Source organism: Antedon bifida, chromosome 2 (assembly GCF_963402885.1).
Source record: "Antedon bifida chromosome 2, ecAntBifi1.1, whole genome shotgun sequence".
Classification (NCBI taxonomy): Eukaryota; Metazoa; Echinodermata; class Crinoidea; order Comatulida; family Antedonidae; genus Antedon; species Antedon bifida.
The window spans coordinates 34,979,235-35,005,819 of NC_136227.1; the positions used below are offsets into that span (position 1 = coordinate 34,979,235).

The 26,585-nt window shown below is 35.1% G+C and overlaps 1 protein-coding gene and 2 pseudogenes across 1 annotated transcript; 1 reads left to right on the forward strand and 2 right to left on the reverse strand.

Moving 5' to 3' along the window:
* Window positions 1-98: 98 nt before the first annotated feature.
* LOC144835671 (lymphoid-specific helicase-like) lies at window positions 99-3,594 on the reverse strand (annotated as a pseudogene).
* Window positions 3,595-8,476: 4,882 nt separating this feature from the next.
* Window positions 8,477-17,969, forward strand: LOC144834811 (uncharacterized). The gene is made up of 4 exons (XM_078689763.1): window positions 8,477-8,571; window positions 11,251-11,753; window positions 12,533-12,598; window positions 15,305-17,969. The coding sequence occupies exons 2-4, from the start codon at window positions 11,258-11,260 to the stop codon at window positions 17,287-17,289; spliced, it is 2,547 nt and encodes an 848-aa protein (XP_078545889.1). The 5' UTR covers window positions 8,477-8,571; window positions 11,251-11,257; the 3' UTR covers window positions 17,290-17,969.
* Window positions 17,970-18,676: 707 nt separating this feature from the next.
* On the reverse strand, window positions 18,677-22,273 carry LOC144835673 (lymphoid-specific helicase-like; annotated as a pseudogene).
* Window positions 22,274-26,585: the final 4,312 nt, after the last annotated feature.

The following is a 26,585-nucleotide window of genomic DNA, read 5'->3' on the forward strand; positions in this document are numbered from 1 at the left end:
CCTTAAACGCTTCATTCTCCTTTACTGGTTTCAATTTCTTTCCCGCGTTCTAGGTGTAAAAAACATTACTGATTAACGTTAAATAATATTATAGTTAGTTATAATATAGTTTTAACAACCAGGTCGCTGCGATATAATAGGAGCTCAAGATCGGCGTCGCTGATGACTTGTTCTTTACAGTTTTTGATAATGCCAGAGTGATCAGTGGAGCGTAACACTTTTAGTAGTTCCATGGGATCCATCACAGCTTTTGAGTCTCTCACCATAGTTTTACTGCCTTTGAATTTACCTAAAAAAATAAGATAATGAATTTTTGAAATGAATGAGAACAATCAATGCCTAGAAGTTTGCATACTACTGTACAAGTCTATAAAACAGTATGATTAATTTATAATATTTATTCGAATAAATGCCCCAGGCGTTTGCTGTTCAGGAGGGTTTTTAGGGAGGTGTGAAAGACAAAACTGACCTTGATGAATGACCATCTTCTCCAGCTTCCTCTTTGCAGCTGCTCTCTCCACTATCTTCCGGTCAATGGTGTTAATGGTCACTAACCTGTACACAATCACTGGCTTTTCTTGACCAATTCTGTGGCATCTATCTTGGACTTGTAGATCTGACTGTGGATTTTATAATACAACTATAAATGCTACTTTACAATGTATTGAAAGTCACTACACTAAAACAAACATTACACCACAAGCTTGTGACTAATTATTATAACATGGGTTCAAGGATGTAGCCAATCAGACGTGCTGAAATGAGTCACATGTGCGCTCTTTATTCTTTCACTATCATGCACTTGAGTGCACAAAGTGCGCAGCAAAAAAGCATATTGCACTCTGTGTGTAAATCGTATGGCAGATTATTGATCATGCTGTAATAAAATGTAGTCATTATTTATTTAACTTACCCAATCACTGTCATATATAATGACTGTGTCAGCTGTTGTCAAGTTGATGCTTAACCCACCAGCTCTTGTTGAAAGCAGAAAGATTAAATAATCAGGATCATTGCTGAAATTACTAATCTGAGAAAGATAATAACACAACTTTCTTCCACTAACTTTGAATAATTGAGAAAAACAAACATGGTTTGTGGCTGCTACAACCAACTGATATTAAAGATAATTAGCATTAGGTGGACATTTGGTACAAATTAAGACAAACATATTTTTCATCTTTTCTCTATCAGTAAAAATATTCATAATACTAATTAACACAATACAGCAGAAGTTGCTAAAATCAGAATGTGTGTATCAACTTAATTCAGTATCATTTATATTTACAAGTTCTTCCAAATAATTCTAAATTTCTTCTTCTTCACCATGCAGGTGCTTACCTGTTGCTGTCTCTCAGCAAAAGCCATGCTGCCATCTAGACGACAGTAGTTGTGGTTTCTTAAGTGGCAGTAATCTTCAAGTATGTCAAGCATTGAGGTCATCTGGGAAAAGATGAGGACCTACAGACAAACAGACAAGCATATCAGACATTGAGGTCATCTGGGAAAAGATGAGGACCTACAAACAGATCAGACATGGAGGTCATCTGGGAAAAGACGAGGACCTACAGACGACCAGACAAACAGATGAGACATTGAGGTCATCTGGGGAAAGATGAGGACCTACAAACAAACAGACAAACTTATCAGACATTGAGGTCATCTGGGAAAAGATGAGGACCTACAAACAGATCAGACATGGAGGTCATCTGGGAAAAGATCAGGACCTACAGACAAACTGACATATAATTCAGATGTTTTTATAAAATAATCTGGTACCAATTGCCAATTTCATTAACTTATTACATTCTTTTAAACTAACATGAATATTTAAGATTGATACCTTGTGTCCACGCTTCTTTAGTTCAGGTAACATTCTCTCCAACACTAAAAGCTTTCCGCATGACAAGATCCTCGTCAACTTTGAACTGTTGCGTGACCGGGTCAAGTGGATATTCCAGTAGGGATGGGTTACAGCATTTTCTTAGTTGTATTACAATGTTTTGAAGCTTGATATTAACTACTGATTCTGTATTTGATGGGGTCTCACCAAGTGCAGTTGGTTCTCTGAAATAAATAATAAAAGGGGCATAAAGTAATGTACTCATGGATGTCGTGCTGTTGGAGGTGGACAGGAACACCCTGTCACCAGATGCAGTTGGTTCTCTGAAATAAATAATAAAAGGGTATAAAGTAATGTACTCATGGATGTTGTACTGGTGGAGGTGGACAGGGACACCCTCTTACAAAATAGGTGCTAAGCATCTGTTCAGACTACAGGATATTATAAGATATAACACTAACCAACACCATACTACAAAGACGAATTTCAACAAGACACCCACCTAAAACCCCATGCCACCTGATTACAACAAAATATTTTTCCCATTCAATCTTAACTTTTTGGTACTGACGCCTAGACTTCTCTACTACAACTATTTTAAACTCACTTGGCAAATTGTCTCTAATCTTTTTGTACCAATCTTCAACATTATCAGATTCCTCATTTTCATTAAATACAATGGAGTAGTCAACCTTTTTAGAGCATCCTCTCTTGGGTCGACATTTTGGGGTCAATGTTACCTCTTCTTTTTTCTGTGGAACAAAAGGATGGCAGGTGACAACAACATTCTTTTTATATACACTTCAATAGTTTGGAACTTAATAAAATAAGGCTCATAAACAAACTATAGAAAGTGTGGCACTCAGGACTCAATTTTTTAACTTTTAGTTATCAACCAATCATTGGCTAATTCTTACTGCAATTTCTCAGCTGCAGAATCACGCCTCATTTATTTTAGCATGTGTTTCTAATTTCATGTTAACTAACACTCTGGCTTGTAGACAGCTAGGTTGATTATAACAGAGCCATGGCACGTGATGCACTGTTCTTACCTTGGGTTTGACCTTATCAATAATTGACCTGTCTAGAGTTGATGCGTAGAATTCATGTTGAATACTCGTCATTGGTGCGTTTACAATGATCTCTTTCTTTGGAGGTATTGTCAGGTCAACATCTGTCTTTAAGCGTCGTAATAAAAATGGCGTAAGAATCTATAAGATACCAACAGTTTTAATACAGAATAAAATTACTCACAGAAAATATCAACATTAATCTGTGCATGCATTAAAGCCCAGTATAATCTGTTCCGTTCTCATCGGGACTATAATTGGTCGATTTAACGTTCGGTTTGAAGCAATTACCGTTCCCTTCGTTTTTGACTTAAGAAACTGTTAACTGATTTGTTGGCAGTACCTGGTGCATCATGGATATAACATGTTGTTCTCTCTCCTTAGCTACAATGGCTTCTTCGTCTTCGTGGCTTGAAAATGAATTAAAATCAAACCAGGATTCAAACCTGAAAAATAAAATAAAGGAAATTTACATCCACATCAGTTTTGTTCTTATACAGAGGGAAATTGTTTGGTGGGCAGTGATTGACATGTTTGCCTTTCACACCTGCTCCGGAAAATAAAAATTGCGTTGCATTTTGTTTTCACAACACGCCATGTGCCAATCTTATGTAACTGCATGACAATTAATACTTACGTTTGTAGATCATCAAACACTTCTGGTAGTAAGAAGTTTAGCATAGACCACAACTCAGACAGGTTGATTGGAAATGGGGTACCAGTAAGTAGAAGTCTGTTGGCAGATTGGTACGTCTTCAGTTCTCTAATGAAATAAACATAGTTGCATACAAAATCAAACAATTTATCTTACCACCTTATAATTTAAATAGCTTGTATAAACTTGGAGGCTAAGTTGTACTGCTATAAATTCATTACAAACATGTTAGGATATTTCTCTAAACATGACGGTGTGTTCCAAACAGTGAAAGTGGTAGGTAAGACTAGTTTAAGAACAGACTTAAGTTGGTATGTGAAATATAAGCTGGGTAGAATCAATTTAGGTTAGGCTCAACTTCACTCAGCACAAATACTTCTTTACATATGACACTCTGTGTGTAAATCGTATGGCAGATTATTGATCACGCTGTAATAAAATGTAGTAATTATTTATTTAACTTACCCAATCACTGTCATATATAGTGACTGTGTCAGCTGTTGTCAAGTTGATGCCTAACCCACCAGCTCTTGTTGAAAGCAGAAAGATAAAATAATCAGGATAATTCCTGAAATTACTAATCTGACAAAGATAATAACACAACTTTCTTCCACTAATTTTCAATCATTGAAAAACAAATATATATAACTGATATTGTATTAAAAAGATAATTATTATTAATTGCTTTTGGACGTGTAAAAATTAAGACAAACACATTTGCCAACTGAATTAAGTTTTCTTATCAGTAAAAACATTCTTGCACTCATTCTTAAAAGAAAACAGAAACGTAATAATATACAGCATGCAGTAGGCCTAGTTGCTGCTAAAATCAGAATGTGAAATGTCTATATCAACTGGCCATTAATTGTGCATTCACTATAATTTACATTTACAAATTGGTAAAAACAACATATAGTTGTTTCTTTACTCTGTATCCATGAGTGCTTACCTGTCAACAGCCATCTAGACGACAGTAGTTCTGTCTCTGTACATGGAGGTATCTGTAGGTCTACATGGTCGTATTGGAGGTATTATATTATAATATAATAACTCTATGGTCTGTGTAGCAGCTGTTATCTTCACGTATGTCGACACGCACTGTCATCCTGCTGTGAGAAGATTAGGAAAATTCAGATCAGACATTTCATGAGGTCATCTAGGTAGGGCCAGGCCTAGATAGTAGTAGGCTACTAAACTAGGCTAGTTCGAATTCACACTCCTCTGACTCTCCAGTTTTTGTGGGCTAGAAATAAGGGAGAAAAGTGTGGTGGCTGGCTGCTGTGGTGGTGGAGGGATAATTGATGAGTTCATTATTTTCACGTTAGTTAGGTGCCAGGCAGGCTGCGGCACCAGTAGAGTCTAGCGTAATACCAAATAAGAAACAAACTATAAACACCCAGCTTACCTAAGTTTTGTGTGTCTTAGAAGAAACAAACTACAAACGGCCTAGGCCTCCTACATCTTTTATATTAATTATTATTCATAAAGGCCGCGCTGTGTGGATTGATATCAAACCATTAACCACCACCTCCTCTATAGAAACCAAAGAGCGCCTTCAACGGACAACATGAGACCGTACTAGTTTTTGAAAAATAATTTATTTTACCAATTTAATTTTTCCTCACTATGTCGATCGATGTGTCAAAATATAACCCAATTCGTTTATTTTTTGTTCAACCAGCATTAAATACAATGCAACAACAATTGTTTTGTAATATTGTCGGCACAGTGACGATGCGATAATGCTGAGTCATCATGAGGACGGTACAAAGATGCAACAGCATAGCAAAAAACAATATCAAATGTAGGTATAAAAATGATGAATGCCGACAGGACAAAGAAAGACAATGGAAGAATGAGAATTGTTTGAAGGTTTGCATGAGAAATCAAATGTTTATATAAAGTTTGCAGTACATCTCCAATTAGTTCTGAAATGAATGAATTGAGTTTCTCGACGTTTCAATCAATAGGCCTATATTTACTTTGATGATCGTCCTCTGAGAAAACAAACTCCTCACTCCTAAGGACGATCATAATATGGATGGGACGATAAAAGCATAATATTGATTGAAACGTCAGTTATTTTTAGAAGCAAACGTTTTATTTAAAAATTCTATTACATGTATTTATCCTCTTATACATTTTAAACCGAGGGTTCTGTGTGTTTTTCTAAAAATAGTTTCTGTGTAATTTTGAGTGAATAAGTATAGACTTCAGTAATCCTATTGTGCTTCTACAGAAAGACCTGCACTAAACTGTGGAACAGCTTTTGTGACGTCACGGCCAAAGTCAATAGCGGCATGTGATTGTGATATTAAAGTTGACCTAAAAGGGTGCAGTTGCTTCCAAATGAATATTGGAATAATTGATAGTTCTTTTGCAATTTATATTTGTTTTAGAGTGTTTGGGTAAAATCATCAATATATATATCTACCAGAAAAATCACAAATTGCAATTTTAATATTAGTATAAGTCGGACGGATACATTTGTTTGTTTGTTTGTTTTATTCGGTACAATCAACATACCAAGGATTACCCATAGAGCTAAGCTATTCAATGGGGTCCTTATAACAAAAACATAGAAACATTCACAAAAATATAACAACCGTTCACAATACATCAGTCTGGCTATGCACATTACTAACATAAAGCTTTATATATAGCACGGTTATACTCAGGTGTTTTTATACCTTTTATGTTTGATGGAACATTATTCCAATCTTTAATAGTATGATAATAAAATGTTTTTGAAGCTAACATATATTATATAATTATATTAGGAATTACAAAATGTTCATTAATTTTCTCGTACAGTACATATGTTGTTGTTTAGAAATATTTGTAAAATTGTCTGTTAAAAAAGTGGAATCTACATCATGGTATATCTTATAGGCGTGGACCAATACCTGAAGTCTATCTTAGAAATTTAACTCTGTTGTTTATGTTCAGATACGGTAACCAACAGCTTTTAGTTGTTCGTGACTAATGTGTGCCCTAGGGGCAATGTGTGCCCTAGGGGCAATGTGTGCCATAGGGGCAATGTGTGCCCTAGGGGCAGTGTGTGCCCTAGGGGACAATGTGTGCCCTAGGGACAATGTGTGCCCTAGGGGCAATGTGTGCCCTAGGGGCAATGTGTGCCCTAGGGGCAATGTGTGCCCTAGGGGCAATGTGTGCCTTAGGGGACAATGTGTGCCCTAGGGGCAATGTGTGCCCTAGGGGCAATAGGTGCCCTAGGGGCAATGTGTGCCCTAGGGGCAATATGTGCCTTAGGGAACAATGTGTGCCCTAGGGGCAATGTGTGCCCTAGGGTAAATGTGTGCCCTAGGGTCAATGTGCGCCCTGAAGCAATGTCGAGAATAAACCGTACAATTTTGTTTAGGGTTACCTGGAGTTTATTTTGAAGGAATGACGTTATACCAGATACCAGTCTGTATACACTGAATTAATTAATGCAGAGCATAAAAGTTTCCTACTAGCCTACCTGTTGTACAGAAATTTCAATCTGGTGGTCGAATTTGCTTCTTTCATAATACATGTAAAGTATTCTTCATTTGAAATACAGTTATCAATTTGTAAACCAAGGTGCTTATGGAATCATGACAAGGGATATATCATTATAAAAGTGATTTTGAAATTCTCAATATTTTAAACTTTTCTTTCAACAAAATGCATTCTGTTTTTTGTGGGTGCATGGACAACTTATTTTGAACTACCACTTGTAACATAATTCCATACCATGACCTAGTTAATGTGAAATGTATAATGGATCACGATGAGCCACCAATAAGGCACTGTCGTTGGCATATAATAATAGTTTGCAATCATTATCAATACAAATAGACATATCGATAATATAACAAATAAAAAGAAGCGGGCCTAAAATACTGCCCTGTGAGTACATTGTAATGTTGGGGTAAAGTGTTATCAATACAACGTCATGAGGTTATTTCCCGATTGATCGTAATCAAAACGGTACTGGAGTCTGGGTTTGGTCTACTAGCGTTCCTGCGCCTAACTCGTCATCCATTCATAGAAGCCTTGATCAGGCCTTGATGAAGTAAGCCTACGTGATGGTAAGCATAGAACGGTCCCGAGATAACGACTATACTTCGGCTTTACAGTAGTCGATAGAAGATTGAAATATTGTTAGAGATAGAGTATACGATGTTTGATTATGTGTAGATGTGTGACTTGTTCTTGTTCTATTATTCAAATGATGTTCCGTATAAGGAGATGAAAATAGTAGTTGGTACGGGTGTAATGATTTTGTATATCATTTAATTATCCTAGACTGTATATTATGCGATAAATATTACTTTATATATATTTTTTAAATATTTATTGTTATGATTATAATATTAATAAAAAGATGTTTGTTAGTAAAAATTAAAAAGCTAAAAAAAAAAAATTTAAAAAAAATAGATATAAGAGGTGTAAAATGATTAAATAAATTTAGAGTCAGTATATGAATTATTGCACAAATGTAGTTCAGATACCAGATCAGAAGTAATATTACACAAAAAGTTATTAAAATGATATAATCTAATGATAGATATAATACAAGTATTAAAACAGTTAATGCCGTCTATTTATACAAAAATGTGAATTCTCATTTCTTTAAGTATTTAAACCAATTCCCTTTAGGTGTTTCCATAACATTCATTTTGCAGTTTTTAAATATTATTTAAAAAGATTCTAGGTAATTTTCTAAAACTACTTTCTAGGGAATTTTGGATGGGATAATTATAGACGTCGTACGACGACGATATAATCGTGTACATTGTGTTTCAACAGAAAGACAGATAGACCGTGGAAAAGTTTTTGTGACGTCACGGACAAAGTAAATATAGCATACATATACGTGGATTATGAATAATAATTACACAGTAGTTGACGTCAAAGGGAGTGGTGCAGTTGGAGGTACAAATCGTCACATTTGACTGTATCGGTATATTGATAGTCCAGATACGAGATCCAGTTACAGTCCAGTCTTAAGCCAATTTGTAAGTTTACAATATTTCATTTATATAGTTCGGAACAATAATATGAGAATATAAGTATAATTCTGATGGTTATGCTTGCATGGTTATTTGGAGGAGAGTGTGGGTTGTGGTAAATGTCTTGTTAATATCACTGAACTTACTATTCTGTGTGCCACACATAATCGTCAACAAACAGCGAGTTTCTCTGAGTAACAAATAGAACGCCATCACAATAAACAACATACAGTATATAAGATAATTATTATTTTAAGTATTTTTAATCCTCGGGTGATTGCCGAACCTGATCATAATCCTCGGGTGATTGCCGAACCTTATCATAATCCTCGGGTGATTGCCGAACCTGATCATAATCCTCGGGTGATTGCCGAACCTGATCATAATCCTCGGGTGATTGCCGAACCTGATCATAATCCTCGGGTGATTCCCGAACCTGATCATAATCCTACATGTAGCGGGTGTTCACTCCTCCTGCGTAAGCATGGGGTATAGTTCAGGCCAGTATTGTTAATTGAAATTGGTTTCTAGAGAAATCGTCAAATACGCTAAAATTAAGATATTTTACGTTTTCCGATTTAATTATCTTGAAAAACAAAAACAAAATGAATCAATTTGGAAAGGCGGAATTCCATAATATTTATCTTGGCAATTCTATGATGTTTGAACTTTCCTGTTTGGCAGCCGGTTGTATAAATTGATGGTCACTTTAAGCTTCCGTAGGTATGCATTGATGGTCACTTTTAGGTATGCTTTAATGTTTAAAATTTTATTTACTGTACCATATTGTACTATTACCAGTGACAAACCCATTACAGTTATTTCAAATAAAATGATGAAAACCGCGATTTTTTTTTGGTTTGCTTTATTTAAAATAACAGTATCAAAACCAACTGTTGACATATTTACACTGGGAATGTTAAATCTTCAATATATATTCTTATCAGGAAAATGATTCAACCTGCTAGCATGCAATCGGAACTTATGCGTAGTAGTAATATTAAAAATACAGCGCATCATCATTACACGTGATTTTACATATCAATTACGCCAACAATATCATAATTTCAAAATAGTAAATGATTGTGGGTAAAATTTGTGAGGTCTGCGACGATAACTCAACGAACGACAAAATAATTATATGTAACATTAAGCATGCATCAACGAACCAGTTCGTTTTATTGTAAAAAAAAACAATCGAATTTGTCATGAAAGAAAATGCAATACATTAGGCCTACTCGTATACGAGTATTTTGATTATTCAATGAAAAATTTTAACCCAGAAATCTTAAAAGAGTCGGCTTTGTAGTATTGCGTTGAACCATTGACAATCTTAAAAGAGTCGGCGTTGTAGTAATGCGTTGCACCATTGACAATCTTAAAAGAGTCGGCTTTGTAGTAATGCGTTGAACCATTGACAATCAATGTTTATATTTCTATTTGTTTGCAACCTTTGGGCTCAACCACTACAGAGTTCAACAACAACAAAAGAAGCATTGTTATGGTGTTCTACAAAATTGTTTACTTCATTGTTATAAGCTGTTCATACGTATACAGTGTGGCCAGCGATCGAAATCAAATTATGCTAGATGGCAGCACAAAATTATGCCAGACACAATTAAGGCCAAAATAGAACAAAATCAATGTATTAGAGGGCGGTGTATGTTTATGTTTTATGTACCACAAAGGTTGGAACAAAAAAAAATGTCTTCAGGTTTTTGGCCAAATTATGCCAGATTTGTACAAAATTATGCCAGATTTTTTCGAAAATATGCCAGATAATTCGTGGTGAATATGCTGTATAATTGCGTTTTTCAAATTATGCTAGATTTTCTAAATTTATGCCTAGCATAAATGCTAGATGCCAGATGGGTCAAAATTATGCCAGACGGCATAATTATGCAAGATTTGGCCACTATGTTCTAGACTATGAACCCACGTCATAAGTAACGCATTTTTCATATTTAAAACTCACCTATGAAAAACAAATGTACTGGTTTAATGAACTGTGCCACAAGACGTTGCTGGGTATGGTAGATAATGTACGCCATTTATTTATTTATTTATTTGGAATTTCACCTTTAGATCGGTGGCACACTTAGCACAAAGGTGCATCCTTTACAATAACAATATAAAATATAACAATTAACAGAAAAGTAAAAAGGCAAAAGCAACTATCAATCAGTGACTTTTGACATTGGTACTGGTTTAATGAACTGTGCGAAATCAAATGACTTTTGACATTGGTCGAACCAAATAAAACAGTATACAATGTGAACATTTTTTATAAGAACATTTTTTAATCAAATAATGGTCTACTATGCTTATTAATAACATTCTGACATTGTGTACAATTCAATGTATGAATAGGGAATAGTGACATTACAATTTAGTAAGTTATTAAGGAACTCATTCACTCTTCCTGGTATAATAGGTAAGAATGACATTACAATTTAGTAAGTTATTAAGGAACTCATTCACTCTTCCTGATGTAATCTAAAGCTTTTCTGTTTGAGTGTGTTAGTCGAAGATGGCATTTCGAATTTCGCATTTCATATTTTAAAAACAAGATTTGTTTAAAAACTAGCATGATCGAAGTTGGTAATATCAGTAAGAAGATAAGAAGGAGAATTAGATTAAATTACATTTCATTCACATTGAAAAAAAGAGGTTTTTTTTTAACAGATTCAAAATGGAATTCCAAACATTTCTGAGAGAACTAAGTGAACACTATTCTGGTGTAAAGATGCGATGGCTGAGAATGCTTCTATTTGGTATTTTACCCATTGGAACTCTTGATGAAAAATCAGCCCTAGATTTATTTAATCATCTGACTGACCGTGGATTTATTTCCAAAACTGATGTGAAGCTGTTGTCGGACATTGCTGAAGTAACCATGATGGCCTTAGCAACAAAACGCATAGATAAATATAAGAACACTATCCAAAGTAGCGATACAGCAGGTGTAGGATTAACAGCATATCGCAGAGCAATGTTTAATGTGCTAACTAACACTGACGAAGACGATTTGATGACGGTTATTGGTTTTTACAAACTGAGTGCCTACAACTATAACAACATATGGGATGTTGTATATCACATTGAGAAAGCCGGACGCTTGAATTCACAAGACGATCGTGATACTTTTGTAAAGCTTATAAACCAACATGCACAAAGTTTTCTAAAAGGTAGATCGTCACATTATTATGCATAATACACTTACTTGAGGCCATTTGATTTCAATAGAACCTAATTAATTACGTAATATTTTGAAATGTGTATTTAACTATATAACGAAGTTATTAGTTATAATATTATTATAAAACGGGTTTATAAATATTTGATTTACATATACAGTACACAATATTAAGCGTATCCGGATATTCACCCCCTGGACATTTACCCCCCGGAAAACTACCCCCCGGACAACCACCACCTGGACAACTACCCCCTTAGGACAACTACCCCTTTAGGACAACTACCCCCCGGACAAATACCCCCCGGACAACTACCCCCTTAGGACAACAACCCCCTTAGGACAACTACCCCCTGGACAACTACCCCCCGGACAATTACCCCCTAGGAACAACCTGACTCTGCAACAGTGTATAATAGGTAGTTGACCGGGGGGTAGTTATCCTAAGGGGGTAGTTGTCCTAAGGGGGTAGTTGTCCGGGGGGTTGTTATCCTAAGGGGGTAGTTGTCCTAAGGGGTAGTTGTCCGGGGAGTAGTTGTCCGAGGGGTAGTTGTCCTAAGGGGGTATTTGTCCGGGTGGTAAACGTCCGGGGGGTAACTGTCTAGGGGGTAGGTGTCCTAGAACCAATATTAATTAAGATGTTAAAATCAGAAACAGGTTAGTTTACTAAAAATGTACCGTTTAATTTTGCTCCAAATCGGTAGATTTTTATTAGGTAGAATAATTATCTTTTAATTTTTTGTTCTTATTATTATTTTATTATTTAAACAGAGCAAGACGTGGCAACCAGTAGTAATGAAAAACAAGGAATGCGAAAAGAGGATCAATCAGAAACAGGTTAGTTACTAATAATGTACAGTATAATTTTGCTCTCAATCGGTAGTTTTTTAGGTAGAATAAGTATTTCATTTTTTTTCTTATTATTCTGTTATTAAAACAGGACAAGGGGCAACCAGTAGTAATATTGAGAATATTGTCACGCCTTCCGATGAATTAAATTGTGTTTGCCGCCCTTTATATAATTCCGCCTATACTACAATTCAATGAAAAAACGAAAGTTGCAACAATAACTTTTCGTAGACTCATTTCCAGTCGTTGATTTTCTTCCATTTGACCCCATGTCAAAGGTTAGATTTTAATTGCGCAATATAAAAAATGCCGATTTCAAAAGAGCCGAACGTAATGCAGAAAGAGCCGAATAAAAAAGGGCCGAATCAAAAAGAGCCGAACGTAATGGTAAATGGGCCGAATAAAAAAGAGCCGAATGCTGAAAGAGCCGAACGTAATGGTAAATGTACGGTGGCCTATAAGTGTCACGGCAACTTTCAAAAAATATCACGGCAATTTTTTCAAAAAAAGCCACGGCAATTTGAAAAAAGCCACGGCAATTTGAAAAAAGCCACGGCAATTTGAAAAAAGCCACGGCAATTTGAAAAAAGCCACGGCAAATTAAAAATAAAACATCACGGCAAATTAAAAATAAAACATCGCGGCAATTTAACAAAAATACCAGGGCAACTTAAAAATGAAACACCACGGCAAATTAGTATTGAAACACCACAGCAAATTAATAATGAAACACCACGGCAAATTACAGAATGCCACGGCGGAAGTGAGTTACCACGGCGGAAGTGAAACCTTTGGGATCTTCGATTTTTTCTGAGGTAAGTAATTATTTGTGCATTGATGTAAATATTATATTAATTTATTTAACTGCAGCAGTTTATTGCACTCTTCTTGAACTTTCTAGGCCGGGCTAGACCATAGGCCTTATTACAAGGTAGGCCTAGGCCCTATAACATTCTACAATGTTTTAATATATTTACAGTAATCTGTTTTTTATATAAAAAGTTGTTTTTACAGTAGACCTAGCTACTACTGTAGGCCTAAGGCCTAGGGCTAGTAGTAGGCATAGCTAGGCCTAGTGCAATAAACACGTAAATGCTGCAGTTAAATATAATAAATTAATATAATAATATTTACTTCAATGCACAAATAATTACTTACCTCAGAAAAAATCGAAGATTCCAAAGGTTTCACTTCCGCCGTGGTAACTCACTTCCGGCGTGGCATTCTGTAATTTGCCGTGGTGTTTCATTACTAATTTGCCGTGGTGTTTCAATACTAATTTGCCGTGGTGTTTCATTTTTAAGTTGCCGTGGTATTTTTGTTAAATTGCCGCGATGTTTTATTTTTAATTTGCCGTGATGTTTTATTTTTAATTTGCCGTGGCTTTTTTCAAATTGCCGTGGCTTTTTTCAAATTGCCGTGGCTTTTTTTGAAAGTTGCCGTGATATTTTTTTAAAGTTGCCGTGACACTTATAGGCCACCGTATAAATGGGCCAAATAAAAAAGAGCCGAATGCTGAAAGAGCCGAACGTAATTGTAAATGGGCCAAATAGAAATGCGCCGAATGGTAAAAGAGCCGAATAGAATTAAAGTTTGCTGCCGGAGGCAGCCATGGCGTTCCATACGGACTACTGTACTTTAATTGTGCGAGTTACTTTCGAATTTGTTGCGGACTTCTTTAATTGTGCGAGGAGCTTTCGAATTTGTTGCGGACTTCTTTAATTGCGCGTTTCTTCTTTATTTGTGTATTTCGTTTTATATTTCCATGCTTTCTTTTGTTTATATGCGATTTCTTCTTCAATTTTGTGATTCCTTCTTTAATTGTGTGAATATGATTTATATAGTGTGCGTGACAGTTGTGGGCCACCGTACAATTGTGTATTTAAAAATAATTTTAAAAACTCCGGTCTTGTATCATTTAATTCGGTTCACGAAATAACAAAGAATAGAATACGTAATATCAATGATATTATTGCAAACGTGTGTTTACAACAGCAGCTCCACGATAATTACCATTTAATATTAATTTAGGATAAATGGCAAGGTTTTAAATTAAATTAATTCGTACACGCGTGCAATATTTCAATTTATTTACAATTTTAACTGTTCCTATTAAAATTAAATGTCAAAGCTGACACTTTGAACGCAATTTCTATTATTTCTGTTATTTGTTATTTCGAATAAAAAGTTGTACTGAGATGCCTGAAAAATCTTTAATTTATTATACTACTGTACAACACATTTTTTATTTCACCCACAAAAAAATGAATATATGCGTGTTACAACGCTCGTAAACAGTGAAAAATCAGCTTTAAAAACCTCCAGCTAGCTACTAATGTTGAAACATCACTGACAGCTTACTAGTAAATAAAAACAAAACACCATCTACTGTAGTTATTGGAGTAACAAAATTGCCTCATAGCTAATGTAGTTGCTATGGCAGCTGGAGGTTTTAGCATAAGCTGTGGATTGCTCTACATTAAAACGGTTGTTACGATTTGCTGGCGACCACCAGTCGTTTTACTTTTCAGATTGATAATAAATTGTGTTTGTCGCCCTCTATATTATTTACTTGGTTTACCACCTTCGGCGCGGCCCCAACACTACGTATTGTATTACTATTGCAAGGCCCTTTTAAATAAAATAAATGTATTTACTATAATATTGTTTTTGCCATTTTTTCTTCGTATCTAGACAAGATTGAAGAATATCTGCTTCAAAGACAAAGGGAATTGTGTAGTCAGGCCAGTAGATTTACACCAGCAACAATGCGTGATAGATACCGTGTTGACCTTTCGCAGATGTTCACTGATTTGGAACTACTGAAAAAAGGTGAAAAGGATGCAGACTGCAAACCAACATTAGCAGAAGTGGTAGATGTTATCAGTTCCACACCTGGATGTAGAGCTCTTATTGATGGGGAGGGTGGGATAGGTAAAACTACCATATTAAGGCATTTATCATACAACTGGGCTATGGATAGGCCTACTCAATCAATTAAATCATTTGAGGGTAAAATTGTATTTCTTTTAAGTGTGCGGGATTTAGAAATAGATGACAACATCTTAGATATGACTGTAAAGCAAATTGATATGAAAGATTTTAATTTAGTAACAGATCTCCCAGAGGACCCACGGTTAATTAAGAAATTCATAATGAAACATGACGATAGATTTGTACTGCTTCTAGATGGGTTAGATGAATTGCGATTTAATAATCCAAGCGTAATCAGTCTCTTCAAAAAGAACAAATTAAAAAACAGTACTGTGATACTTACTTCACGATCAGAAAATATAGATGAATTCGTAAAAACATGTGACGTACATGTAAGAGTTAATGGGTTCAACAACGAGAGCATAGGAAAGTACATTGACAAACATTTTGAGTATTTTGAACAACCACAATTGGCAAAATCCCTTAGAAACGAATTGGATATTGAAACAAATTGGTGGGCTAGGGGGAGAAAACATCCTGAAGCGTATGCAATGTGCAAAAACCCGATGCTGCTTTTTTCAATCTGTTTGCTGTGGGAAAGCAGTCAAAGCTTTCCTACAGATAAAGCTGTGCTTTTTAAAGAAATATTTCGTAATATTTTGAATCAGTTCAACAAACAAGAACAATTCGCCAAGCTTTCTAAATTTGAAGACACACCAGCAAAGCATGTAAATGCTATGATATTGCTAGGAAAATGTATGTATGATAGCTTGAAAGTAAACCAACTTTCAATAAACATGAAAGATTTGAATGATAAACATACGACTAAAGATTTGGTTGATATGTCCGTGAAACTTGGATTTGTTTACGAAGAACCACCGATTTTAAAATCGAATTTTGATAACATTTTTATGCCTCCTCACAAGTTGATAGTAGAGTCATTGGTGGGATTTTACTTGTGCAAATTATGTGAAAGTGAAGGTATGGAGAATGAGTGCTCAGATGTACGAACATTACTTACACCATTGGATGATGATGAGTGGGAGGTGATACGAGAGAGTGAGCATTTATACAGAGCGAGAGAGTTTGCAATTGGTTTCCTTGGTGATAAAGCTGGCGGTTTCCTCAAGCACTGGGTTACAAATAGTTTATCAACATATCGCTATCTGTTGGGAAATTTAAACTTTGTTAAAAAAGAACATAAAGATGCTGTGGTTAATGAATTAATTAATCACATGACAAGCAAAGATTTCGAAATAAATAATCATTTGGATGATATATCTACCTCCATAAGAATGTTTATTGATTACATTAGTCCAGGTGTACAATGTGACGGGCATTTCATACGTCTAATTATGCAATTGGATTGTATGCAATATGATGGTTTTAATGTCCGTGACTTTTGTAGTGACATGGCATTGGAGCGAAAGGGAAGAGTTATTGCACACATTTTAGGCATTTTAGATAAATGTGATGCTGTTGTGATTGAGAATTTATCACGTGATGTATTTAATGACTTTGTATCAGAATGTTCTCTCAAACAAGTTCAATTAGCATTAACTCATCTCAATATCTATGATAGTAAACTTTACAACATTGATGTTAATACATTTTCTTCATTTCTCATTATGTGTCCTAAGCTGTGGAAGCTTCGCATGTGGAATTGCAATCTATCAGCTGACGACATTCGTCACGTGTCTGAAAAGTGTTCAATAAGAAATATTATATTTTATCAACGTTATTAGTTTTCACTGATAACGTATGTTACTTCTACTATATAACAGACATATTTTTAAATCTCGCAGCAAGCAGGTGTCAATTTTTAATATCGCAAATAATTGCATTTCTAACATTAAATTTGTATTTAATATAATAACGACCTTTTATACTGTATATAAATCGTATAGTAGATTAAAACAATATGATAATCTAAAACATTAGCTTTTATAAAATGTTTTTAATTAATTAACATTTTATTTTGCCATACTTACCTTCATCGACGGAGCGCGCGCGCGTACTTCCGCACGCGGCACACTAGCAACGCAAGTAATAATTATTAACAGCTGTAGCATGCAGATAAACAAGAATGTTTGTTTCTTATTCATTATATTAACAAATAAACACATTATGAGATGTCTTTGGCACAGTAACAACAACAGAACAAAGTTGTAGTAGAATTTGTAAAACTAAAAATGACAAAAATCAAAGAATGAAGACATTATATAATATAGTTTGATATAAATGAATTTTGCATTTAGTTTCATTGGTGTGTTTTTAAATATATTTTTTAATGTAGAATTATTTTTTCTTTTTTGATGTAGAAATAGTGAAATATAATTCTGTATCAAATAAATTTAAAGTTGATAAGTTATGGATTACCATTTATAGATTGGAATAATTAAAGTTTCTACTTAATTTTGAGATATATTTGTGTACAGTCTTTGATTTTCTTTTGTTGTAAGAGTAATAACACTTTGGTGCTAACAATAGTTTAAACCTGAACACTGTGCTGACTTGTAATAACACTTGGTGTTAACAATAGTTTAAACCTGAACACTGTGCTGACTTGTAATAACACTTGGTGTTAACAATAGTTTAAACCTGAACACTGTGCTGACTTGTAATAACACTTGGTGTTAACAATAGTTTAAACCTGAACACTGTGCTGACTTGTAATAACACTTGGTGTTAACAATAGTTTAAACCTGAACAGTGTGCTGACTTGTAATAACACTTTATGTTAACAATAGTTTAAAAATGAACACTGTGCTGACTTGTAATAACACTTGGTGTTAACAATAGTTTAAACCTGAACACTGTGCTGTGCAGAAAACAACAGTAACTACTTGCATAGAAATGAATGTCATAAATACCATTAACAATCCCAGATTTCAATTTGTGCAATATTGGGTATACAGTATGTGAACCCAGTACTGTAGTAAATTTAAAGCCAGGAGCCATGGATTTTATGTGGATATCTTGATGGAGAATTAAATGAATATGCAGAGATCAAACTTGCAATAGATTGTTGAAGACAGGTTAGTTATCCTTCTCTAGCTGAGATCTTTAACTCCATGACATTCTCATCGCAGGATTCCAGAACCTTAAACGCTTCATTCTCCTTTACTGGTTTCAATTTCTTTCCCGCGTTATTCCCAACAATAGGAGCTCAAGATCGGCGTCGCTGATGACTTGTTCTTTACAGTTATTGATAATGCCAGAGTGATCAGTGGAGCGTAACACTTTTAGTAGTTCCATGGGATCCATCACAGCTTTTGAGTCTCTCACCATAGTTTTACTGCCTTTGAATTTACCTAAAGAACAAAATAAGATAATGAATTTTTTAAATGAATGAGAACAATCAATGCCTAGAAGTTTGCATACTACTGTAGAAGTGTATAAAACAATATGATTAATTTAACGTATTTATTTGAATAAAACGCCCCGGGCGTTTATTGTTCAGGAGGGTTTTTAGGGAGGTGTGAAAGACAAAACTGACCTTGATGAATGACCATCTTCTCCAGCTTCCTCTTTGCAGCTGCTCTCTCCACTATCTTCTGGTCAATGGTGTTAATGGTCACTAACCTGTACACAATCACTGGCTTTTCTTGACCAATTCTGTGGCATCTATCTTAGGCTTGTAGATCTAACTGTGGATTCTATAATACAACTATAAATGCTACTTTACAATGCATTGAAAGTCACTACACTAAAACATACATTACACCACCACAAGCTTGTGACTAATTATTAAAACATGGGTTCACGGACATAGCCAATCAGATGCGCTGAAATGAGTCACGTTTGCGCTCTTTATTTTTTCACTATCATGCACTTGAGTGCAAAAAGTGCGCAGTAAAAAAAGCATATTGCACTCTGTGTGTAAATCGTATGGCAGATTATTGATCATGCTGTAATAAAATGTAGTAATTATTTATTTAACTTACCAAATCACTGTCATATATAATGACTGTGTCAGCTGTTGTCAAGTTGATGCCTAACCCACCAGCTCTTGTTGAAAGCAGAAAGATGAAATAATCAGGATCATTGCTGAAATTACTAATCTGAGAAATATAATAACACAACTTTCTTCCACTAATTTTGAATAATTGAGAAAAACAAACATGATTTGTGGCTGCTACACAACCAACTGATATTAAAGATAATTATCATTAGGTGGACATTTGGTAAAAATTAAGACAAACACATTTTCAATCTTTTCTCAGTAAATACTAATTAACATAATACAGCAGAAGTTGCTAAAATCAGAATGTGTGTATCAACTTAATTCAGTATCATTTATATTTACAAGTTCTTCCAAATAATTTTAAATTTCTTCTTCTTCACCATGCAGGTGCTTACCTGTTGTTGTCTCTCAGCAAAAGCCATGCTGCCATCTAGACGACAGTAGTTGTGGTTTCTTAAGTGGCAGTAATCTTCAAGTATGTCAAGCATTGAGGTCATCTGGGAAAAGATGAGGACCTACAGACAAACATATCAGACATTGAGGTCATCTGGGAAAAGATGAGGACCTACAGACAAACATATCAGACATTAAGGTCATCTGGGAAAAGATGAGGATCTACAGACAAACAAACATATCAGACATTGAGGTCATCTGGAAAAAAATGAGGACCTACAGACAAACAGACAAATAATTCAGATGTTTTTATAATTGCCAATTTCATTAACTTATTACATTCTTTTAAACTAACATGAATATTTAAGATTGATACCTTGTGTCCACGCTTCTTTAGTTCAGGTAACATTCTCTCCAACACTAAAAGCTTTCCGCATGACTTGACAAGATCCTCGTCAACTTTGAACTGTTGCGTGACCGGGTCAAGGGGATATTCCAGTAGGTAAGGATGGTTACAGCATTTTCTTAGTTGCATTAAAAAAAAAAAACGTTGGTTTTTTTTTTCTTTCTTTATATATCTACATATTTATATATATATATGTGTATTCGTTATATTTGTTGCTGAACTATGGAGAATTTTTTTTCCGAAATAAAAGATGAATGAATTACAATGTTTTGAAGTTTAATATTAACTACTGATTCTGTATTTGACGGGGTCTCACCTGGTGCAGTTGGTTCTCTGAAATAAATAATAAAAGGGGTATAAAGTAATGTACTCATGGATGTTGTACTGGTGGAGGTGGACAGGGACACCCTCTTACAAAATAGGTGCTAAGCATCTGTTCAGACTACAGGATATTATAAGATATAACACTAACCAACACCATACTACAAAGACGAATTTCAACAAGACACCCACCTAAAACCCCATGCCACCTGATTACAACAAAATATTTTTCCCATTCAATCTTAACTTTTTGGTACTCATGCCTAGACTTCTCTACTACAACTATTGTAAACTCACTTGGCAAATGTGTCTCTACTCTTTTTGTACCAATCTTCAACATCATCAGATTCCTCATTTTCATTAAATACAATGGAGTAGTCAACCTTTTTAGAGCATCCTCTCTTGGGTCGACCTTTTGGGGTCAATGTTACCTCTTCTTTTTTCTGTGGAACAAAAGGATGGCAGGTGACAACAACATTCTTTTTATATACGTTTCAATAGTTTGGAACTTAATAACATAAGGCAGCTAAACAAACTATAGAAAGTGTGGCACTCAGGACTCGATTTTTTAACTTTTAGTTATCAACCAATCATTGGTTGATTATTACTGCAATTTCTCAGCTGCAGAATCACGCCTCATTTATTTTAGCAGGTGTTTCTAATTTAATGTTAACTAACACTCTAGCTTGTAGGCAGCTAGGTTGATTATAACAGAGCCATGGCACATGATGCACTGTTCTTACCTTGGGTTTGACCTTATCAATAATTGACCTGTCTAGAGTTGATGCGTAGAATTCTTGTTGAATACTCGTCATTGGTGCGTTTACAATGATCTCTTTTTTTGGAGGTATTGTCAGGTCAACATCTGTCTTTAAGCGTCGTAATAAAAATGGCGTAAGAATCTATAAGATACCAACAATTTTAATACAGAATAAAATTACTCACAGAAAATATCAACATTAATCTGTGCATGCATTAAAGCCCAGTATAATCTGTTCCGTTCTCATCGGGACTATAATTGGTTGATTTAACGTTCGATCCGATAGACGGAGCAAAGTTTATGACGTCTCGCTCTGTTATTTACCGTTCCCTTCGTTTTTGATCTAAGACACTGTTAACTGATTTGTTGGCAGTACCTGGTGCATCATGGATATAACATGTTGTTCTCTCTCCTTAGCTACAATGGCTTCTTCATCTTCATGACTTGTAAAGGAATTAAAATCAAACCAGGATTCAAACCTGAAAAATAAGATAAAGGAAATTTATATCCACATCAGTTTTGTTGTTATACAGAGAAATTGTTTGGTGGGCAGCGATTGACATGTTTGCCTTTCACACTTGCTCCGGAAAATAAAAATTGCGTTGCATTTTGTTTTCACAACACGCCATGTGCCAATCTTATGTAACTGCATGACGCATCATGAAAACAAAAAGTAACTAATGCTGTATGACGAACAATCTGTTGCGAACCTCAACTGGAGCAGGACCGGATTCAAATTGATAACAATTACTACTTACGTTTGTAGATCATCAAACACTTCTGGTAGTAAGAAGTTTAGCATAGACCACAACTCAGACAGGTTGTTTTGAAGTGGGGTACCAGTAAGTAGAAGTCTGTTGGCAGATTGGTACGTCTTCAGTTCTCTAAAATAAACATAGTTGCATACAAAATCAAACAATTTATCTTACCACCTTATAATTTAAATAGCTTGTATCAAGTTGGAGGCTAAGTTGTACTGCTATAAATTCATTACAAACATGTTAGGATATTTCTATAAACATGATGGTGTGTTCCAAACAGTGAAAGTGGTAGGTAAGACTAGGTTAAGAACAGACTTAAGTTGGTATGTGAAATATAAGCTGGGTAGAATCAATTTAGGTTAGGCTCAACTTCACTCAGCACAAATACTTCTTTACATATGACACTCTGTGTGTAAATCGTATGGCAGATTACTGATCACGCTGTAATAAAATGTAGTAATTATTTATTTAACTTACCCAATCACTGTCATATATAGTGACTGTGTCAGCTGTTGTCAAGTTGATGCCTAACCCACCAGCTCTTGTTGAAAGCAGAAAGATAAAATAATCAGGATAATTCCTGAAATTACTAATCTGACAAAGATAATAACACAACTTTCTTCCACTAATTTTCAATCATTGAAAAACAAATATATATAACTGATATATTGTATTAACAAGATAATTATTAATTGCTTTTGGACTTGTAAAAATTAAGACAAACACATTTGCCAATTGAATTAAGTTTTCTCTTTACTCTGACGTATTCTTGAATGCTTACATGTTGTCTATCAGTAAAAACATTCTTGCACTCATTCTTAAAAAAAAAACAGAAACGTAATAATATACAGCATGCAGTGGCCTAGTTGCTGCTAAAATCAGAATGTGAAATGTCTATATCAACTGGTCATTCTTCATTGTGCATTCACTATAATTTATTAAATACGGTAAATGTTAACTTTTTGGTTAAACCAGTTGACAAGTACTTACTTGCTATGTTTTATTCTTTACTCCATGGTTTTAGCTACTTTCAGTAGCCTTGGTCACGCATTTACATTTGCGTTTGAAACCAGATGAAATTTTTTGAGAACACTATAATTTACATTTACAAATTGGTAACAACAACATATAGTTGTTTCTTTACTCTGTATCCATGAGTGCTTACCTGTCAACAGGCATCTAGACGACAGTAGTTCTGTCTCTGTACACAAGGAGGTATCTATAATCTGTAGGTCTATCATGGTCGTATTGGAGGTATCTATTATTATAATATAATAAACTCTATGGTCTGTGTAGCAGTGTCATCCTGCTGTGAGAAGAGGAGGAAAATTCAGATCAGACATTTCATGAGGTCATCTAGGTAGGGCCAGGCCTAGATAGTAGTAGGCTACTAAACTAGGCTAGTTCGAATTCACACGTGTGGTGGCTGGCTGCTGTGGTGGTGGTGGAGGGATATTGATGAGTTCATATTGTCACGTTAGTTAGGTGCCAGGCAGGCTGCGGCACCAGTAGAGTCCAGCGCAATACCAAATAAGAAACAAACTATAAACACCCAGCTTACCTAAGTTTTGTGTGTCTTAGAAGAAACTACAAACGGCCTAGGCCTCCTTTTATATTAATTATTATTCATAAAGGCCGCGCTGAGTGGATTGATACCAAACCATTAACCACCTGCTCTATAGAAACCAAAGAGCGCCCTCAACGGACAACATGAGACCGTACTAGTTTTTGAAAAATAATTTATTTTACCAATTAAATTTTTCCTCACTATGTCGATGTGTCAAAATATAACCCAATTCGTTTATTTTTTTTTCTACCAGCATTAAATAAAATGCAACAACAATTGTTTTGTAATATTTTCGGCACAGTGAGATGCGATAATGCTGAGTCATCATGAGGACGGTACAAAGATGCATCAGCATAGCATAAAAACACTATAGCAAAAATATGTAAAAGGTATAAAAATGATGAATGCCGACTGGACAAAGAAAGACAATGGAAGAATATGAGAATTATTTGAAGGTTTGCATGAGAAATCAAATGTTTATATAAAGTTTGCAGTACATCTCCAATTAGTTCTGAAATGAATGAATTGAGTTTCTCGACGTTTCAATCAATAGGCCTAATTTACTTTGATGATCGTCCTCTGAGAAAACAAACTCCTCACTCCTAAGGACGATCATAATATGGATGGACGATAAAAGCATAATATTGATCGAAACGTCAGTTATTTTCAGAAGCAAACGTTTTATTTAAAAATATTACATGTATTTATTCTCTTATACATTTTAAACAGAGGGTTCTGTGTGTTTTTCTAAAAATAGTTTCTGTGTAATTTTGAGTGAATAAGTATAGACTTCAGTAATCCTATTGTGTATCTACAGAAAGACCTGCACTAAACCGTGGAACAGATTTTGTGACGTCACGGCCAAAGTCAATAGCGGCATGTGATTGTGATATTAAAGTTGACCTAAAAGGGTGCAGTTGCTTCCAAATGAATATTGGAATAATTGATAGTTCTTTTGCAATTTATATTTATATAAGTGTGTTTGGGTAAAATCATCAGAATACCTACCAGAAAAATCACAAATTGCAATTTTAATATTAGTATAAGTCGGACGGATACATTTGTTTGTTTGCTTGTTTTATTTGGTTCAATCAACATACCAAGGATTACCCATAGAGCTAAGCTTTCCAATGGGGTACAATCAACATACCAAGGATTACCCTTAGATCTAGAAGAGCTTTCCAATGGGGTACAATCAACATACCAAGCAGGCCCGTAGTCAGGGGGGCGGGGGTTATGGTTCTGGCGAACCCCCCCTTTACAGCGAACCCCCCCCCCCCCTTAACCGACTGCGAACCCCCATCCCCGACATCCCCAATACCTCACCACCCTCATCTCTGAAAATCATCCAAATAGCCCCACAATACAAAAGGTTATTTGTAAATTGAAAAATTCGTTAACTCGTTCGTGAATAACTCATACCTTATTGTTAAACAAATGAATTGGTTGCCGAAAAATAATACGAATTTTTGGTCCCAGGATGTAACATGATATTGACGTGAGCTTGGGCACGAACGAATCGTACAAAGGACACCGCTAGACAACCGCGTATACATATTGTTTCGATCACTGGCAGTCAGCATGCATATATAGCCTTCCGACGTACATCAAAAAATGGAACGCTGCGGTTACCTACAATATGTATGTGTGGCTATGAAGTATAGTGGATTATAGTAATTTTAATATATTACACTATAATATCTATGGTATCATGTACTGTAGTTTACACCTATAGCATTCGATTATTTTTTTCTAGACCACCAGCCGATACGTAGGCCTACTCAACTGTATCAATACCACCTATTTACATTGATATATTTAGTTTCCTCAACAAATTGCTGTAAATAAATATAGATAGAGCTATCAGGGGCGGTCGCAGGACTATTTTAAGAGGGTTGCCCAAAGACTCCAGTCTGTAGGCACTGAGTATTTGAGCAAGAAAATTGTTAAATGACACCCCTAGATGGCCGCAAATGGTACTCTCGCACGTAAAATTCATGATAATTTGTTTTTCGTTCAATGCGAACGTCACGGGGAGGTCCCCGATGAAGGTACTTTTGGTACGGTAATACATTCTAATAACTGTACTCAATTAATGTAAATTAATTATCAATTAATAATTTTAAAAAGTTATACAAAAAATATGAAGCTGTTGCTATAAATATATTGAGCAAAAGGTTAAATTGTATAATTTGGAATTTTAATTCATTTAAAAATGCTAAATAAAGTCAGATGTTAAAACCACCATTTCCAAAAATTCATTTTTATTTATCCACTATAAACTTTACAAAAGCGTTGTTTTAAACCACACTCCAAATAAAACATAGAAAAGAATGATAGGACATTTGCAGAAAGAAGCAAACTTTGCTCTGCTACCGGTATAACACGGTTCAAATTTCGGAACGTCTATAAATTACTACGGAAATTCGGCCTAATATTTACGAACGTACGGAAATGAAGATAAATATGGTACTACACGCATCGGAAATACAGAATACGCACAATTATGATTTGGCCTAAAAATTATGGAAAACCCCCGGCAAAACGCAATAATTATGGACAAATCGATTATTAGCCTTGGCAATATGCCTAATATTTAAAAGGAATGAATATAGGCTATATTTCGTTTGTCGATGAATTTTTGAATTCATGTATGAATGATTGATCCATTAGAGGTAATCTGTGATGGCTCTAGTAACACTGCTATGCGTGGGTAATTTGTGAATAACGTAGTATGCTACATACACGAGCCTAGATAGGGAAGATCTGTACTGTCGTTCATTGCGAGAGGAGGGAGAAGTCCGGTAATGTGTCATGAAAAATGTAACAAGCCAGAGATGAAATAAAATCACTAACATTTAGCTGA

Excerpts from the sequence above, each read along its gene's own strand:
- LOC144834811 (XM_078689763.1), top strand. The coding sequence starts at position 11,258 with ATGGAATTCCAAACATTTCTGAGAGAACTAAGTGAACACTATTCTGGT. Across the intron at positions 11,754-12,532 it reads TGCACAAAGTTTTCTAAAAG|AGCAAGACGTGGCAACCAGT; the intron begins GTAGATCGTCAC and ends TTATTTAAACAG. Across the intron at positions 12,599-15,304 it reads AGAGGATCAATCAGAAACAG|ACAAGATTGAAGAATATCTG; the intron begins GTTAGTTACTAA and ends CTTCGTATCTAG.